Raw genomic sequence first — 15,811 nt, 5'->3', positions numbered from 1 at the left:
AACTCATTTTGGATGATGCTTCAGGGGTTGCCAATGCGAAAGCCAGCATGGAGTGGTGGAGAAAAGCATGGGATTCAGAAACACGTGGAGAATATAGGCAGTAGAGCCTAGTATTTAAGAATGACCTCACCAGGCAGATGTCTGACCCCACCTCTCAAACTCACTCACTGCGCCACCTTTGGTAAGTTTTTTTTTTTTTTTTGAGACGGAGTCTCGCTCTGTTGCCCGGGCTGGAGTGCAGTGGCCGGATCTCAGCTCACTGCAAGCTCCGCCTCCCAGGTTTATGCCATTCTCCTGCCTCAACCTCCCAAGTAGCTGGGACTATAGGCGCCCGCCACCTCGCCCGGCTAGTTTTTTGTATTTTTTTAGTAGAGACGGGGTTTCACCATGTTAGCTAGGATGGTCTCGATCTCCTGACCTCGTGATCCACCCGTCTCGGCCTCCCAAAGTGCTGGGATTACAGGCTTGAGCCACCGCGCCCGGCCTGGTAAGTTATTTTTAACCTCTCTTACCTCAATTCTGTAAAACGGAGACAACAGTAACAAGTACTCGATAGGCTCATTGGGAGGATCAAATAAGAGAATGTACACACGCTGCCTAACCTGGTGAGAGGTACCTAGCTAGCACTCAATAAATGTCAGCACTGGTCATTATTTAGTCAAGCTTGAGTCCAAATTCCAGCCCCAATATATATCAGCTGTAAGAAGTTGGACAAATCATTTACCCTGTCTGAGCTGCAACACCAGGTTTTAAACATTTCCCTTATTCTGTTATTAAAAAGGTTAAAATGCAATAGCATGTGAAGCACCTAACAATAAATGTGGATCCTTTTTCCTCACCTTTTTGTAATACTTGAGGTTTAATTTTCACACACTTACAACTTGATTTTTTAGTGTATTTATAGCTCAACTCATTATTCAGGATTTGTATTTATGTCTTATACTCTAATATTTCTTGGTATCCAGCACCTGAGTCTAAAAGATACGTGGTAATTTTAATCCCTAAGACGACAACTATAGATACACAGCCATATATCCAGAGGGGAGAAAAGGGTCAAAAATCAGCCTAATCAGGAACTGAATAGATGGGTTTGTTTCATGCCTTTAAAATACTGTAAAGCAGATCCTAGGGATATATAGGTTTTACTATTTGCATGTTTAACTGTTTCCAAGGTATTCTGAACATCCATTCTTTTTTCTGCTGAGACAAGAGTCTGTACATTACAGCTTGTTTTGTGGAAGTGCTACTCAGTGGGTGAGCGGGTCTAGCTGACCACCCAGCATCGATTTCCCAGTCAGCTTATTGTTTTCTGCTCACTCATCTTAAACCCAGCGGCACCACAAAACTGATTCAAAACGTGTTTCTTTGTGAAAAATCCCTCTAAAAACAAAGTGACGCTTTAGTGGTTTTATGAATATGTTAATTCCAAATCTTCCGGAAAATTCTGGCATTGTTTCCCTTACATATTTGCATTAATCTTACGGTATTTCTTTTCTTTTTTTTTTTTTTTGAGACGAAGTCTGGCTCTGTCGCCCAGGCTGGAGTGCAGCACAGTGGCATGATCTCGGCTCACTGCAAGCTCCGCTTCCTGGGTTCTCGCCATTCTCCTGGCTCAGCCTCCCAAGTAGCTGGGACAACAGGCACCCACCACCACGCCCAGCTAATTTTTTGTATTTTTAGTAGAGACGGGATTTCATCGTGTTAGCCAGGATGGTCTCGACCTCCTGACCTCGTGATCCGCCCGCCTTGGCCTCCCAAAGTTCTGGGATTACAGGCGTGAGCCACCGCGCCCGGCCCAATCTTAAAGTATTTCTAAAACGGTGCAGCCACTACGGAAAACAGTTTGGCAGTTCTTCAAAAAGGTAAACATAGACTTACTATATGATCCAGGAATTCCACTCCTAAGTATGTAGTCCCAAGAGAACTGAAAGAATTTATATGGATATTCATAGCAGCACTATTCATAATGGCCAAAAAGTGGAAATCACCCAAATGTTCATCAAGTGGTGAAGGTAAAAATGAAATGTGGTATGTCTATATAATGGAATATTATTTGACAATAAAAAGAAATGAAGGATACATGTTGCAGTATGAATGAACCTTAAAAACAGTATGCCAAGCAGAAGAAGCCAGTCACAAAAGACCACATATGATTATACTTATATGAAATATTCAGAACAAGCACATCTATGGAGAAAGAAATTTGATTCGTGGTTGCCGTAAGATGTGGGAAGGCGGAGGAAAAATGGGAGAGATTGGTAGTGGGTACCGTTTATTTTTGCAGTGATGAAATGTTCTAAAATTGGTTGTGGTGGTGGTTACCTAACCATGAAGATGTTAAAAACCAATGAATTGTGTGCTTTAAATAAATGAATTGCATAGTATGTGAATATCTCAATAAAGCTCTTTGAAAAAAATACCACTGCAACCCAGGAAAAACCCTTTCTCTAAGCCAAGAGGATTTGTAGCCCACTTATTTTAAGGGGCATTTGAGAAATTAAAGAAGTCCAGAACAACAACAAAAGAATATAACTCACAGCCTCGTCTTCATAATAAGGCTATGCACATAAAGAAGCATTTACTAATGGATTTCGTAAATCTCCTATAAATCCTGCATTTAAAGTGTTTCTGGAAGGAGTAGCCTCACCATAGTTCAGAGGCTCCCAACCTGGAGTTCAGGAAATACCTGTCATGTCTTTCTTATCCAGCCCTCTCTGCTCCCACCACAGTACCCTCAGTTCAGCTTGCACTTGCTACCCCACTGGTCTTTTGCGCCTCTGCCTCCCATTTGCCTACTCTCAAATCCAGTCATCTCTCCCAAACCCAAATAAGATTAGATTAATTCCCTCCTCCAATCTTTTCATGAATATGTTCATTCCAAGTCTTTTACAAAACTCTTGTATTTTTCTTACATATTGTAACTAGCCTTTAGTTGTTTTTTTTTTTTTTTTTTTTGAGATGTAGTCTGGCACTGTCACCCGGGCTGGAGTGCAATGGCTCTCTCGGCTCACTGCACCCTCTACCTCCCAGGTTCAAGTGATTCTCCTGCCTCAGCCTCCTGATTAGCCGGGATTACAGGCGCCCGCCACCACAGCTGGCTAATTTTTTGTATTTTTATTAGAGATGGGGTTTCACTATGTTGGCCAGGCTGGTCTCAAACTCCTGACCTTGTGATTTGCCTGCCTCATCCTCCCAAAGTGCTGGGATTACAGGTGTGAGCCACTGCGCCCAGCCACCTTTAGATATTTCTAAAATGGTGCAGCCACTATGAAAAACAGTTTGGCAGTTCCTCAAAAAGGTAAATGTGGAATTACCATAGGACCCAGCAATTTCACTCCTAGGTGGTAGGTTTCTCTGTGAAATCTTCCAAAAGAAAAAGAAGAAAGAAAACTCCATTTGCTCTCCTGGTTCACCAAAATAAAGCTCAAACTCCTTAGCTGCCTGCCATACCGAGTCCCCTTTCATAATCTAGCTCTAACCTATCTCTCCAGCCTCATCTCCAATGTCCTCCTTTCTTTCCCCGCACAATGCAAACACACAATATTGACATTCCAGCCTCCAGCTACTCACCCTTCCCAAATAGGTCCCTGCTTCCAAGTCTCAGCACCTGTGCTTCACTCTGCTGCAATACCTTCTCCCTCTTCCTGGCTTGTGAGCTATTATTTATCTTGCAAGACCCAGCTCCACACCCTCAGGCAAGCTTCATCACTCTTCACTGTGCTGCTAGAGTAGGCCCTCCCCTAAGGCTCCAAAGTCATCACTTACATAGTGTTTGTCATTTGGCAAAAGCCTGTTTCCCTTTCACCAGCCTGGGAATTCCTTAAGGCCACGGAAACCCGGGGGCCTGGCACATAGTAGGTGCTCAAGAATCATCTGCAGAAGACAAGGCTTATACCTGAAAGACAGGTACAAACACAGGCTTAATAGGCTCTCTAGAAATTATACTGATTGATACCACAAACTAATTTGGGGGCTAGATATAAAGAAACCATCAATGAGAATGGCTTCCTTCGTGTCAGTGTAATCATATGTATTATGTGTTTTAGGGATACATAAACAGGAACCAAAGCACACTACTTATTATGACAAGGCGCTTACAATGATTTGCATTTCTCTGCAAAACTCTTTAGGCATATAATTTTGTTAATTTGTGACAAACCTCAAAAACACACTTACCACCAATACCCTGATTGCAATATATACTTTCAAAGCACACAAGAAATCAAGTTGCTTTCAAAGGTTTCCAAACGAGTCTGATGTATGTTGTTTTGTTTGGTTTGTTTTAAATTTGGGAATTTAAATGCAGATCATAATTTATAATTTAACCCAGACTTAAGGGAAGAATAGTTTCACAAGGATGTTCAAGAACCTGACCTAGCCTTCTTTTGAACATTGGCACTGGCAATTAATGCATGACCATGAGAAGCCTGTTTAATCTGAGACTGTTTCATCCTCAGTCACATGAGAATAAGGAGAGTTTGTTGAGAGCCTTTTAAAAAGCAAAAATACATACATAAATAAATAGAATAAAAAGCAAAAACTTTGAAAACATGGATTCTCTTTTTTCTCCCCTGAGATACCTCATTTGAAAAAGGTGGCACTGTTCCAGCTCAAATCATTCAGCAGTGATCTTGGTAATAAGCACTTTCCCGAAAAAATACCAGTTTGAAGAAAAGTAATATATCAAAACACTGCCTAGTCGTTCACATTTGCCCCATGTGTCTTTGGCTTCACTCAGCCAACATCCACTGATACGGATTAAAAGTTAAACCTGTTTGTCTTGTTCTTTTTTCTACTGACGCAGGCAAGAGAGAGAGAGATCTCCGGAGAACTCTACCTCGTGAATAATATCAAATTTCACACCAACAAGAACACATGCGAAAAGCAGAATGGTAGAAAGGCAAGACCTTGGTTCTAGGTCCTGCTCTTTCACTATCACTGGACAATTAACTAACCAACCAAGACCTCCAGTTCCCGTTTGTGAACCAAGGGCACTGACCAGGACGTGGTGACAATAATGACAGCAGCAACTACCTCTTGAGTGTCTCTATGTGCCAGGCACTGTACTAGACATGTCCCCACCACGTCAGAGTGCACACAGAATCTCATTTCATAAATGAGGATTTATGAGGCCTCACAGAGATCAAGTAAACTTGCTTAAGCTTCTATGGCTAATAATAGTGAGCAAACTCCAATCTGACTCCAAAGCCTGTGCTATTCCCCTCACACCTCTCTCCCTTCTCCAGCTCAAAAAGGCCTATTTTTCTAACTGACATTAAAAAATGACCTTGGTATTGTTGTTAATGAAATCTCCAAGGTACCTCCAAATTCGAAAGATTCCATGAATCTAGGCGATGAGGAATTGCTCCAATGGTTATTCTCTTTATTATGTCTACAGAGAAGCTTATTCATCACACTTTAAGCTGCTTTGCAATTATTTACATATTACTCTACTCCATGGCCCAATAATATCCTTGAGTTAAGACTCTGAAATAAATGAAATGGAAATAAATGAAAAAGACTGCCTTGATTGCATTAATTGCACTGAAAAGTGGGGCAGCAAGGTAAACTGACAAGAGCTCTGGAAAAGTTGGTGCCTGCTTTCTAGCTGGGTACCCTTGTGCAAGTTACTTAACATCTCTGAGCTACAGTTCCCTCATCTATAAAAGGGATCTAGTCTCTATATCATATGATTGGCCTGTATAATAAATACGGGAGCCTAGCTCAGTGCCTTCCTTCCTTAGCAAATACAGAGGGTCCCCTAGATGACCAGCGTTTGGATCATTTCCAATCATTGCTGTTCTTTTTCTTTTTTTCTTTTCTTTTCTTTTTTTTTTTTTTTTTGAGAGAGAGTCTTCCTCTAGCACTCAGGCTGGTGGGCAGTGGCATGATCTCGGCTCACTGCAGCCTCTGCCAACTGGTTCCTGCCTCAGCCTCTGGAGTAGATGGGATTACAGGCACGCGCCACCATGCCCAGCTAATTTTTGTATTTTTAATAGAGATGGGGTTTCACCATGTTGACCAGGCTAGTCTTGAAATCCTGACCTCAGGTGATCCACCCGCCTCAGCCTCCCAAAGTGCTAGGATTACAGGCGTGAGCCACTACGCCTGGCCTTGCTGTTCTTTTTAGTTAGGTTTTCCTCTGGGCTGTTGAATGACACGAATGACACAAGTAAGAGTTAACCCTAAAACAGACCATGTGTCTAAATTCTCTCCCACCCTTCCTAAGGCCTATCTGTCTTTCTCTCGAGATAATATGGCTTTCTCCCTTTCAAAGGAGAAGAATGCAACCACCAAAGCCTATTGAGGTTCCCGCACTTTGACTTTTCCAGAAAGGGTCAGGAAACCTGCCACTGCTTTCCTTTAGCTAATGGAAAACATTTGTGTCCACTCTGCTTGGTGTTTTCTTGGGATTCTTCTCAGAATCTTTTTCCTTAATATAGTTCAGGCAACTTTGCTGTCAAGATACAAAAGAGGATTTTATAGAACCATTGAGGAGTAAGAAAACTGGGAAGAAAATGAAAATTCGACTCTATGAAGAACAATAGCAACTTAATTCCTACCTGATAATGATAATGTGATTTTGAACTTTTCAGAATGCTTTTAGATTCATTATCTCACCTGAGTTTCACAACAAACAGGTATTACCAGTTTTGCTTATTTTACAGATGAGGAAACTAAAGCCTGGAGGAGGTTAAATAATTTTTGCCCAAATTACACGTTGGCAAAAGGTGGCTGTTAGCTTTATGTCAGGATTCAAACTCAGATTTGGGGAAATCCAAAGCTTGTATTGTTTCTACACTACTTTGCTAAGCTTATTTTATCTTCTAAAGGCTTTATTTAGGAATCTAATTTATTCCTGCTTCACCTTGCACTCATGCACAAACTTCAATATCTCAAAAGAAAATATTTAAAATTAACACCTAATTTATCCAAAGGGGTCACATGGCTGGCAACTTCAACTACGTAGAGTTTGGTTTACAACCAGAAAATACATAAAGATTTTAGCCTCTTGGCTTTAGAAACAACAAGTCTTTGCACTGAAAGTCACGGGACACCTTCAGGTCTGCCCCCAGAGGTAATTTTCCGTTCGAAAGAATTCTAGCAAGCTTGATTATCTTTTCTGAAAAAGACAAGTGCACTGGTCACAAACAAACCAACAAAAAAATATAGACAACCTAACAATGCAGAAAATGCCAGAACATTCAGTACAGGGACAAAAAGCCCACTACATAATTAAATTGCCCTTAAGATATCAGCTGTTAAACAACATAGTGATTCTAAAATTGGCCTGATAAGAATCACCAGCAGTGTTTATAAAATACAGAATCCCAGGTCCTGGCTCAAAGCCAGCTGAATTTGAATATCCTGGAGAAGAGTCCAAGAATCTGTATTCCATACCAGATAGGCCTCATGTTAGGTGAGTTTATGAAATACTGGTGTAATAGGCAACCCCAAAATAAAGTATTACTCCTCAAATAATGTGTACTGGATTGAACTAACACAAAGAACACGGTTTCTCCATAAATATAACTGCCTACACAGGGAAGAAGCCCTTGATTATGATCTCATTAGCATCACGCTATGACCAACTGGGCTTCCTAGCCCCAACAACTGCACAGGAAAGGGTAAAGGAAGAATCTAAAATTGACAGGCAATCAAAAGGGTTAAAAGCAGAAAAGACGCCCGGCACGGTGGCTCACACCTGTAATCCCAGCACTCTGGGAGGCCGAGGTGAGCAGATCACAAAGTCAGGAGATCAAGACCATCCTGGCTAACACGGTGAAACCCTGTCTCTACCAAAAATACAAAAAATTAGCCAGGCATGGTGTCTCGCGCCTGTAGTCCCAGCTACTCAGGAGGCTGAGGCAGGAGAATCCCTTGAACCCGGGAGGCAGAGGCTGTAGTGAGCCAAGATCGCGCCATTGCACTCCAGCCTGGGTGACAGAGCAAGACTCTATCTCAAAAAAACAAAGAGACAAACAAACAAACAAACAAAACACCCTAACCATTTTGGACAGTGAAGAAAAAGTTTTTAACCATACTAGAAAAGTCAACAGGGCTTACCTATTAAATCATCCTAGGCTGGAGTGCAGTGATACAAGCATGGCTCACTGCAGCCTCCAACTCCTAGTCTCAAGGTATCCTCCTGCCTCAGCCTCCCAAGAAGGGAGGCTACAGCTGCAGGCTTGCACCACCACGCCCGGTTAATTTTTGATTTTTTTGTAGAGACAAGGTCTCACTATATTGCCCAAGCTGATCTCGAACTCCTTAGCTCAAGCAATCCTCCTGCCTCTGCCTCCCAAAGTGCTGGGATTACAGGAGTAAGCCACTGTACCCAACTGAGGCTCTTTTCTTTATTTTCATCTATGTAGGATGGTTGGCTAGGCAGTTTACCAGTTGATTAATAAAAATATGTAAATTTCAGGAAGTAGGTGAAAGAACATATCTGGCCAAGGAAAAATCTTGTCAGTTTCTCATCGTATTGCCTTAACCTTAGTAAAAGCAATGCTTACCTCCCCTCCAGAATTAACATCAACTTAAGCTAATTTTCAACATCAATTATTTGGTCATACATATGTAACAATTCAATTAATGATAAATGGTCCATGAGAGGCAGTGAGTAGGTTTCTACATCACAATCTCTACCAGCCTAGGCTTATAAAATTGTTAGAGCTAGAAGGACACTGAAAGTTGGTCTAGTTCCTTCCCTTTTTTGCAATGGTAAAGAAACTGAGACTCAGAAAATTTTAATGAATTTCTCCAAAGCTGTACAGTGCAGTGGCAGTACAAGACTATAATGCCTGTCTCTAGTTTGTGATGATTCACAGAGCTAATATATAATGAAGAGCTCAGCAGAGTAGATGCGTAAGGTAGACATTCAGCATATGTCAAGTGTCTAATGTCAAGCCTCTACTAGAAATCGGTCACCGCATGTTTAATGACAACATTAGACATAAAACCACACAATCATTTTGCAGATGGAAAAAACCTGAGACACACAGAAAACCAACTCATCCACACAAAGCAACTGGCCAACCTGAAACCTGACGCTTCTAACTCTAAGTGTCTCTTTTCACGATACCATGCTGCCCCTCTCTCACTGTTAAAAGTAAATAATAATAAATTATGACTCTAGGTATCCCATATATAGAACCAGTTCTAGAATTTTAGCTCAACCATTTAGCTGGAAATCAAAAAACATCCAAAAACGTGGTGGAGCGACCAAATTAAATAGCATGGTTGCTGACCACCCAAATTCTGTTTCACTGACCAGAAGACTGGGACCAACTTTATTTTTCTGCTTTGGTGCAAATGGGTAACTGGGGAATCTGGAGAGGCAGAACTTTCTGCAAACTGAGCTTCAGAATTTTCTGATGAGAACCTCAATTTCAAGATTCTTCAGGTGGGGAAAGGACTCCACTCACGCTAAACTGAGAATTGGGGATCAATTCAAATTGACTTCACGTTAATCTAGCCTTCCCTTTTCTGAGACATGGTTTCTGGTTTATAAAACGGAGATAATCTATTCATAGGGGCTGCATTAAAGAGTGCATATATGAATTTATATAAAAAAGAGACTAACAGAGCTTAGAAAGACAATAATTGTTCCTCCCTTCTTACCTGGGAATTGTTTGTCGCTCTGCTGTAACCCCATCCACCACAATCAATGTACAAAAACCAAGAGGTGATAAACATTACTTAATTAAAAGAAAAACAAAATCAATTTCAGAAAAACCTATCACGCAAAGATTCATAACTGTATTTAAAAGCAATTAATCTGCAAAGATAGCTGTCCAATGAAGGGTAAACTCCCACTGCTGTTATTTGACACCAGAGTGTCTTGGCTTTCCAAGGAGAGTGGACTTCTGTCTTTTCACCAAGAATTTAACGTTCGAAAAAGGTATGTGAAACAAGTTAAACTACTTGCATATTTCCACTTACATAACACTGACATAGCACATCATCTTTTATTTTTTCCAGATACTAGATGAAGCTTGGTATATATTCCTGTGGGAGAAGAAACAGAAAACTGTCTCTCTTCTTAATATATTAGTGCCCTGTAATCCAGACCATATGATCAATAAACTATATAAAAATTAAATAATACTGACGGTCTTAGGCAAAAAGTGGAAACAATTTTTTTTAGGACGGTGATGTGTGGAATATTAAAATCACATGTTGTACTATTAATTTTTTTTTTGGAAGCCAAATAGAGTTCTCCTGCATAAATATCTCACCTAAATAATATTTCTCTTACAAAGAATTTTTCCTATTAAAGGTGTTTAAGAGACATTTAATTAGCGATGTTGTAATTGGCCTGTGCTCAGGGGAGACATTGATCAATAAGTCACTTTGAAAATGTTGCCATGGTTTTAATGGCAAAGCACCCCTTAAAACAAGTAGCTATGTGCCTCTATAATAAAATACGTGGTCCTGACAGCTTATTGCTTTTTGGAGATAAACAAAATCATTTTGTTCAAACATAAGACCAACAGTAAATAAATATAATAAACAGGTTAGAATATTAGCTTTGGGGGGATGGGAGATAGGTGGGGCAAATGAAGAACTGAAACATGCGTGTGCCCACACATGTATGCACGCACACACACCTTTTTTACACCTTCAATGTACAACAGAGTAGCTTGGGTTTTTACATCCCTGGCTAAACTATAGCTGATGGGTGTGTCTTTTTGCAAATTCCTTTACATCTCTTTCCTTTTCCCTTTCATAAGACACCATCTCTTGGGACTGCCTTCTGAAATCACAAGGGTGGAAAGGAAATTGTACAAAGGCTGTCAAGCATGTTCTAGATCTGCTTTCTTAATCACAAAGTAGGAGGTAGGAGAGTATCCTGCACAGGCAGTCTAGAAAGAGCTTTCCCTGCCACCAACAAAACACACTGAATAAACACGGGGAGTTCCAGTCAAGTTTACAGCAAACAGCTTCCATGTGTTTAGTGCTTCCTTGTACTCCCCTAGGACCAGGGAGGGTCTTTTAAAAATTCAACAGCTTGATTACAAGACTTTAAGTAGTAATCTGTCCCACTGTGCATGATAATAAGCCAGCTGCCTTCAGGAAGGTAGGCCCCCCAGTGACAATTCCTTTACATAGCATCTTAATGTTGAATTAATATTGCGAGATGTGGAAATGGGATGTGCCACCTGAACTACAGTGACCTTTCTTCCCTTCCACTCTTCCACAGAGCACAATTATACCTTCAGCAGTCTCTCCTTATCTGAAGGGGACTGTTCTTATTTTTAAACTCTAAGAATGCTATCTTTCTTTACTATGGACCATCAAGAGGACACTGCACAATAAGGACAGTGCTACAGAAAGAGTCATGAACACCAGGGAGGTGTAACTCCAGCCCAAGAAGTCTCTGGTCTGCAAAATCTGCATGGACAAATCCATTTCAAAGGGGACTTAAGTCTCCGTGCAGGAGTTCTATTTTAAGGGAACTGAATTGGGAACACAGATGTTTCTTCAGTTAGCAGAGTTGGCAGAACAGCTCCTGGACCGGATCCGAGTTCTTAATGCAGGAAGGGGCCTCGGAGAGCATCTACTTCAACCCACTCATTCAACTGCTGAGGAAACTGAGGCCCATGAGGCAGTTAGGTGGCACACCCAGCAAGTGGCAAGAGCGGCAGTGTTCTGATGACAAGTACTGTGCGCTTTCCATTACACCGTGATTCGCTTTAAAAAAAAAAAAATCCTAGGCTGACTTCAACCTTGGAAGTCCTGTTCATTCGTGTGAAGCGCTTTCTCCCTCCCCTACCGAGTTCATAAATCCTCCTCACTCTCCCACTCCAATTCCTTTAACTCCCACCGCTCTTCCAGCTGTGGCTCCCAAAGACCTTGGAAAACAGAAATGGATCATCGCCTCAACTTTCTGGGAGTGCAATTAAATTTGTGGTCCCCAAACAAGATCGCAGCTGGCTTTCCCAGTGCCTCAACGTGCCCATCAGGGAAATGGGGCTCATCATCCCTGCTGCACCAAGTTAGGGAGTGAGCGAGCTAAAACTGATGCCCGTGAAGCCGCCTACCACCTGGCACACAGTAGGCACTCAAGTTATTGCCGAAGCCGTGCCCAGCACCAAGCCCGGGGAGAGCACCTCCAGGAGGGAAGCAAGTGAAAAGGCCGGCTAGCCAGTCTGGCGAGCCTGGGCAGCAAAGGCGGAAGGGTTGGATGTTTACATACAGCCGCGGTAAGGCAGCTCGGCTCCAGGCAGGAGCCCGGCTCTCGGGGCGATCCATTTCACTCGGATGGAGGGCGACCAGCTAGCTATACGCTGACCCTAGAGCACGGCTCAACCAACTTCCCCTACGCTAAAAGGACTAACCCACACCTTCCGCGGGATTCCGCCTGGGCTTCCAACCTGGAGACTTTTATCGAGTTGGTTTAACAGTTGCCCACGAACGCTTAAGCACGCCCAGACCCACTCAAGTACAGGCCAGGAAGTCGGTGGGATCGGGGAGGGCGGGGGCTTCGGGCCCGGGCGGCGCGAAGGCTCCCCAGGAAGGCTGCAGGGGACCCCCGGAGCTGACAGCGCGGCGCAGCGCGGCCCCGGGCTGGGCTGGGACGCGCGCCGAGGGCCGAGGGGCCGAGGGAGAGCGGGGCTGGGCTCACCCATGAAGAGGCAGAAGAGGTCGAGGCAGATGAGCAGCACCCGCTTGCTGCCGCTCCTCCTCGGGTTGTTGTTGAGCGCCGGGCTGCCGCCGTTCTTGCTCTCCGGGACGATCGCTTTGTCGTACTTGTAGTTTTGCATGGCGCTGGCTGCGGCGCGAGCCTCCCGCCCCGCGAAGACGTCCCGCAATAGCAGCCACACACCCAGGCGCCCGAGTCGCCTCCTGGCCGAGGCTGCTGCGGAGAGTGGCCGGTCGGCCCCGGCTCCGGGCGCGGCGGCGAGAGTGCAGCCCGGGCTGCCTGCCTCCAACTGCAGAATGTGGTGTTTTCTGCTCCTCCTGCGCGCCTCTGCTTTCCTCTCTCAACCCCAAATCGTTCGAAAGTCCAAGGGGAAGAGAGCCAGATCCCGAGCAGAAACTTTTGCAGACCGCCGCAGCTTGGGGCGCGCTGGGCTGGCGCGCTTCTGAGTGCGCGAGCGAGCGAGTGGGCAGCGCGGGCGCTAGGCCACCTTCCTCCGCAGCTGGTTCCTTAATGAATGGGAGCTGCGCTGAGTCCAGCAACTCCGGAGCGCCAGCCCCAACTCCAACTTTGCCTCCTCCTCCTCCTGCTCCTCCTGCTCCTCCTGCTGTTGGTGCTGCTGCCGCGGCGGCTGCTGCTGTGATCGCCTGGGTTTGTTTTCTGCACTTCTATTTCACGAGGTCCTTTAAAAAGAGAAGACGTGGGGGGAGAGAGAAAGAGGGACCTCCTTACTTGGCTCGGATGGGATTCTGAAAGCACAGCCCCTTCCTTAAGCTGCCTAAGACGTAGGATAATTAAGGCCACATTTTCCCCCACCCCTTTCAAAAAAAAAAAAAAAAAGGCCTAAAAGGAAAAGTTACTCTCAAACCAGAGAAACCGGGAGCCTCTAGCGTTCAGAAACACCAAATTGTCACCAAAGAAAAAATATATATAAATAAAAAGAAATATTTTCTTGCTGGCCTTGGGTCAAGTAAAAGTTAGGGCTGTACGACTAAAATGCATTTTTCCTCCCTTACAAACGTGAGGCCTTCACGTCTTTATTGTGACTTGAATTGTATTACCCTGAAAATATAATTTTTAAGGAAAACTAGTTTTTTGTTTGTTTGTTTAAGATCTTAACATTCAGCACCGGGCACTGTGCTAGATTTTGAGAATACTAAGATGAAAAAGACTGCAGGACTGTGGAACCACATCTCCTGGATTTCAATCCTGTGACGCTGTGCCTCAGTTTCCCCATATGTAAATAGAGATAACTATTCCTTTTCATATAGAGTGGTTGTGAAGACTTAATTTGTTAGTCCGTGTAAGCTCCTAGAACAGTGCCCAGTAGGCAGGAAGTGTTCTGTGAGGGTTAGCCATTACCTTTTTTCTGGGTGAAGGAGTCAGGCCATCCAAACCCTCTCCTGGACCCAAGAGTACTTGCACTACTGTGGGGAATTCCAGGGCAGCCAAAATGCTCCCTGCTTGAGTTTCAGACAATCTAACACTTTTCCTTAGAGGCTGGCATCTTATTTTTAATTATTTTATGTGAGTTAATCTTTTTTTCCAGAAAGAGAATAAACATTTCCAGGGCAAGGGCCTTCCCTTGTATCTTCTATAGTGCCTAGCATGGAGCTGGGCACAGTGGACAGTAAATGGATGTTTTCTCCAGGTGGCTGTTTGTGTGCATCCAGAAATGGAAATATTTGTAGCTTTTTGATAGATTACACGAATCATGTTCTTTCTTACACTGACTTGTTTTGGGTTTTGATAACTTTATATGCAGCCACCATCAACCCTTTCTGGTAAAATTGCCCTTTCTGGTACAATCCTTTCACACTACACACCCCTGCTCTCCTACATGCTCTGCCTATAATGCATACCCTTTCCTCCTCTAGTTAGGAAAGTGCTTCTCTTGCTTTAGTATCCTCTGAAATGTCACCTCTTCTCTGAGTACTTTCTTGACTACTGCACAGAATTAACTTCGCTTTGCTTATAACTCTTTTCTTTCCCCCCGCTGAGGTGGTGTCTCACTCTGTTGCCCAGGCTGGAATGCAGTGGTGCAATCTTGGCTCACTGCAATCTCCGCCTCCCGAGTTCAAGGGATTATCCTGCCTCAGCCTCCTGAGTAGCTGACATTACAGGCACGCGCCACCACGCCCAGCTAGTTTTTGTATTTTTAGTAGAGATGGGGTTTCACCATGTTGGTCAGGCTGGTTTCAAACTCCTGACTTCATGATCCGCCCACCTTGACCTCCCAAAGTGCTGGGATTACAGGCGTGAGCCTACCTCGGCCTGATTTGGTGTTACAGATAGTAAAAACTAGCAAGCTGTGTAGGTTATCCGCGCCACGGCATCTCTCTGGTACCTAGCACAGCATTTGCTGTGTACTGAATTAAGTTCAAGTTGGGACCAGTTAGTAAGTGGGGCTTGCGAAGAAAGACAACATTGCTATCTTCTGGAAGTAAGATCTGACTCTCCCAAGTTTTGGAGCTGAAGCATCCAACTGCAAATCAGACACAGCACTCTCAATTCAAATAGCACAGGTAAAAGCCAGGGTAGTTCAGAAGACAGATTCTTGAGATAGCTTTTTATTGAGAAACCCCTTCTCTTGAAATGTTAAAAGAGTGTAAACAAAACAAGGCCAGGTTCATAATTATTGACATTCTAAGAGGAATTCAGGATTTCAGGGTCTTTGCCTACTCAACAGTCTTTGTAATTATAATTATCCTTGAAATTCTTAGTCACCAAGCCATGCTTTTGGAATTCCAATCTAAAAGCAAGCTTTCTTGAAACTGCAGGCCTCTCTGATCTTTCCCTCCTTTGAGCTCTAAAAGACCTTGAGTAGACACTCAAGGTCTTATTCCGCTGGACATGGCCCTATCTGATTACTTCACTTTGCAAATAATGAGATTACTTGCAAAGTGAGATAATAAGACAGTGTCATGTGCAGTGGAATATAGTGGCTTGCCTTACTTGCAAGTGGTCAGAATTTGTCCCTCAAAGATTGTTAGCTCCATGAGGGGAGAGACTTGACCTTGATACCGCAATAAATAAAGGTGAAATCCTAAGCCAAAGAAAGAAATAGTGACTACATGAATTTTATAGGTACTTCCCTGTATGTTTCCTGTCTGCTTTTCCTTATCTGTGAAATGACTTTTATGAATTGAAGAATGCACATATTTC

General features: G+C 43.4%; 1 protein-coding gene across 1 annotated transcript in view; it reads right to left on the bottom strand.

Annotated features, from left to right (window-relative positions):
- PLPP3 (phospholipid phosphatase 3) overlaps window positions 1-13,308 on the bottom strand; it is an 83,420-nt gene extending 70,112 nt beyond the window's left edge. Inside the window, exon 1 of the mRNA XM_010365728.2 lies at window positions 12,632-13,308. Within this exon, the coding sequence (XP_010364030.1) occupies window positions 12,632-12,770 (139 nt within the window). The 5' untranslated portion in view covers window positions 12,771-13,308. The remainder of the gene's footprint in view (window positions 1-12,631) is intronic.
- Window positions 13,309-15,811: the final 2,503 nt, after the last annotated feature.

Source organism: Rhinopithecus roxellana, chromosome 12 (assembly GCF_007565055.1).
Source record: "Rhinopithecus roxellana isolate Shanxi Qingling chromosome 12, ASM756505v1, whole genome shotgun sequence".
In the NCBI taxonomy this organism is placed as follows: domain Eukaryota; kingdom Metazoa; phylum Chordata; class Mammalia; order Primates; family Cercopithecidae; genus Rhinopithecus; species Rhinopithecus roxellana.
The sequence above is the reverse complement of the archived record's forward strand: the minus strand, read 5'-3'. Positions and strand labels throughout refer to the sequence as shown.